Source organism: Nannospalax galili, unplaced genomic scaffold (assembly GCF_000622305.1).
Source record: "Nannospalax galili isolate Female #2095 unplaced genomic scaffold, S.galili_v1.0 scaffold150, whole genome shotgun sequence".
Taxonomy (NCBI): domain Eukaryota; kingdom Metazoa; phylum Chordata; class Mammalia; order Rodentia; family Spalacidae; genus Nannospalax; species Nannospalax galili.
The window spans coordinates 840,780-843,750 of NW_008329320.1; the positions used below are offsets into that span (position 1 = coordinate 840,780).

Genomic DNA, 2,971 nt, shown 5'->3' on the forward strand with positions numbered 1-2,971 from the left:
GGAAACAGAATATAACCCAATTCTTCTCCAGGATGTAACATGAATAGTATCTAGTTCAATTCCTGAAAGAGTCCTCATTTACATCTGAAATCTCACAAGCAAAAGCTTACTAGCCACACATCTACTGGCACTGTATCTTCCACATTCTCACTAGAATGACTCATTAAGTTCTAATTAAAACATTCTAGGCCATCTCTAGCATGCAACTCCAAACTTCCACATTCCTTGCATAAACCAGTCCCAAAGCCCTATATACCACATGGTCAAGTTTAATTACAACAATGATCCCACTTCTTAGTACCAATTTTCTGTAGTAATTTCTTTTTTTCATTGCTATAACAAAATACTTGATAGAGAAAGTTGGGGGAGGAAAGATTTATTTTGGCTAATGGTTTCAGAGGCTAGTAACCATTATTTGGCTAATAAACCATTATGTGGCTAATGGTTTCATCATAATGAAGAAGGCATGGCAGAGTGGCTCTGTGCTGGTGTGAGCTCTTCACCTAGCAGCCAGACCAGGAATCAGACAAAATTAGCCTGAAACAGAGATATTAGCCTGGAAGCAGAGGCAGGAATAACCTCCAAGGGAAACCACCAGTGACTTATTGCACCAGCTAGCAACCAAATCAAAAAGATTCCACAACCTCCTTAAACTGAGCTATGAGAGAGAGAACCACTGTCCAAAGCCTGAGTCTGGAGGGGACAATCCAGATTTGATTAACACTTTGACACTCTTATAATGTGTATAGTTGTAGGCATAACTTTTATTAATGGACATAATACTGGCTAATGACTTTTAATTAACCCCAGCAAAACCATGCACTCTTAGGTCTGAGGACCAGGGCATCTCTTTGGTATCCTCAGTTTGGTTTGCACCCAAGGAGATAATGGGTATGCTTGAGAATTAAGACATCAAAGAGATGGAAGGTGGTGGTGCCCCCACCTCCATTGAACACTGTGGAGGTTGGGAAGGACCTGTAACCTTGGATGAATGTAAACTCGGGATGAAAAGAGCCCATGGTCTGTAAAGATTAAGGGTAGAGCAGAAACTGTACTTCTCCTATGAAGCTGGGCAAACCATTTTGAATAAATTGTGGGTGTGTCCTGATGTGGGTTGGGGGGCAAGAGTGGGATAGTGGAACAGTGGGAGAAATAGGGTTCTAGAGAGAGTTCCATCTCCATCAGCACAGGGTGAGGACCCAGACAGCTCCATCTGCACAGATTGAGAGATAAGAGAGATCCATTGCACAGCTCTAGGAGACAGTTCTGATAGCTTGGAGAACTAGTGTCCTCTAAGTTCTTTGAACCTCTTGTCCCCACATCAACCACTGTCTCATTATATTCTTCTCTTTTCAAACTATGAATTCCTAGAGAAGTTCTTCTAATTTCTAATAAAAGTCATTGATCTTTAAAATTAGTAAAATAAGCTGGGCGTGGTGGCGCACACCTTTAATCCCAGCACTTGGGAGGCAGAGGCAGGCAGATCTTTGTGAGTTCGAGGCCAGCCTGGTCTACATAGCAAGTCCCAGGACAGCTGGGGCTACAGGGAGACCTTGTCTCAAAAAGATAAAAAATAAAATAAAATTAGTAAGATATTAAAATTGTCTCTGCAGTATTAAAAATATGGCATCTAGACACAATTCAGAACTTCCAGAAACAGATAGAGAGGGTAGAGTTGAGGAATCTGGTTTTGTTTTTTCACGGACTGTTTCATGTCTGCATGTGAGAGGCACTCCTCAGCATCTGTGTGCTCAAACTCTCCATCCTCTCCATTACTTTCAATGTGGTCTTGGTTTTTCCAATGTGTTGCTTTCCTTCTCACTTTGCTTAGAGCAGTTTTTATCTCATCTTTGGCCTCAAATTGTCATCTTTTCAGTTCAAACCTTCCTCTCTTTCTGGGTTTCTTGCCATGTATTCATGTTCTTAAGGTTCTCCTGTTTCTTATCATTTATTTTCAGATTTTCTTTTTCTCTGAATTTTCAAAATGAGGTCCCCTTTTCTCCTGTTACTATTTTCTGTTTGTGTTAGCCCCAAATGAGATTTGAAAATCTCTGTAGACCTGATATTTGCCAAAGTACATGTATGCATTGTTTTTGATTCCACCCCATCTTCATTCAAGTATTAACTGATTGTTAACTTTTACTCTGCCTTTGAGTAAACTGGGACTTTATATAGAGACATTCCCACTTATCTCACTAAAGCCTTTAGTCTGTCAATCTGCTGACTGGTTATATGCTTTAAGGGTTGAAAAAAATAAGAAGGGAAGAGCTATACATGCATATATACATACACCAGTCCTCACATTCTGCTTATAAGAAGCCCATAGGGAAAAATGTAACAAAATGAGTCAGAAACCACCTTCCTTTGCTTACCTTCCTTAGCAGTTGAATTGCCTTTTTAAGGTCTCCTTTGGCAAAACAGATGCTGCCCAGGTTATAAAACATTTTGGCCACTTTTTCAGCACAGTCACCATAGTTGCCAATCTGGGAATTCAGTGAAGACATTAGCAATCTGAACACCTGTCGCGAGCCGGGACTCTGTCCAGCAGAGTCCAGGAAAGACGACACAGACACCAAGGTGGGGTTCAAGCTTCTGTTTCTCTTTCATCCTTTATTCTCTCTTATTCTCTCTCACGTTCTCTTCACTATGATGCTGTCTCTCACTATGATGCTGTAGTCGTTGTTCTGTTCTATTACATACCTAGCTGTTTATATAGCATTTCCAACAGCCCTTCCCCCAGGCCGGTACCAATCAGGGCACACACACGTGCAGCGGGCAGGCAGAGTGGCTCATTAGGCTCATAGCAAGATCATCAGGCTGGCAGCACCTGTTTGGCCTCTCCATACTTTGGAGTAAACAAGCGGGATTCACGAGCCTTGGCAAACAGCCAAGAGTTGAAGTAAACAGCACGAGGTTTGGCAGCCAGCCAGGGCTCCATCTTTGGCTGGCTCGGCTGTGCTCGCTTCCCACA

The 2,971-nt window shown here is 42.0% G+C and overlaps 1 protein-coding gene across 1 annotated transcript in view; it reads right to left on the reverse strand.

Moving 5' to 3' along the window:
* Positions 1-860: 860 nt before the first annotated feature.
* The window catches only part of Ttc23l (tetratricopeptide repeat domain 23 like), an 80,016-nt gene continuing 77,905 nt past the window's right edge, over positions 861-2,971 (reverse strand). The window contains 2 exon segments of the mRNA XM_017798692.1: positions 861-1,022; positions 2,373-2,483. Of these exon segments, the coding sequence (XP_017654181.1) occupies positions 861-1,022; positions 2,373-2,483 (273 nt within the window).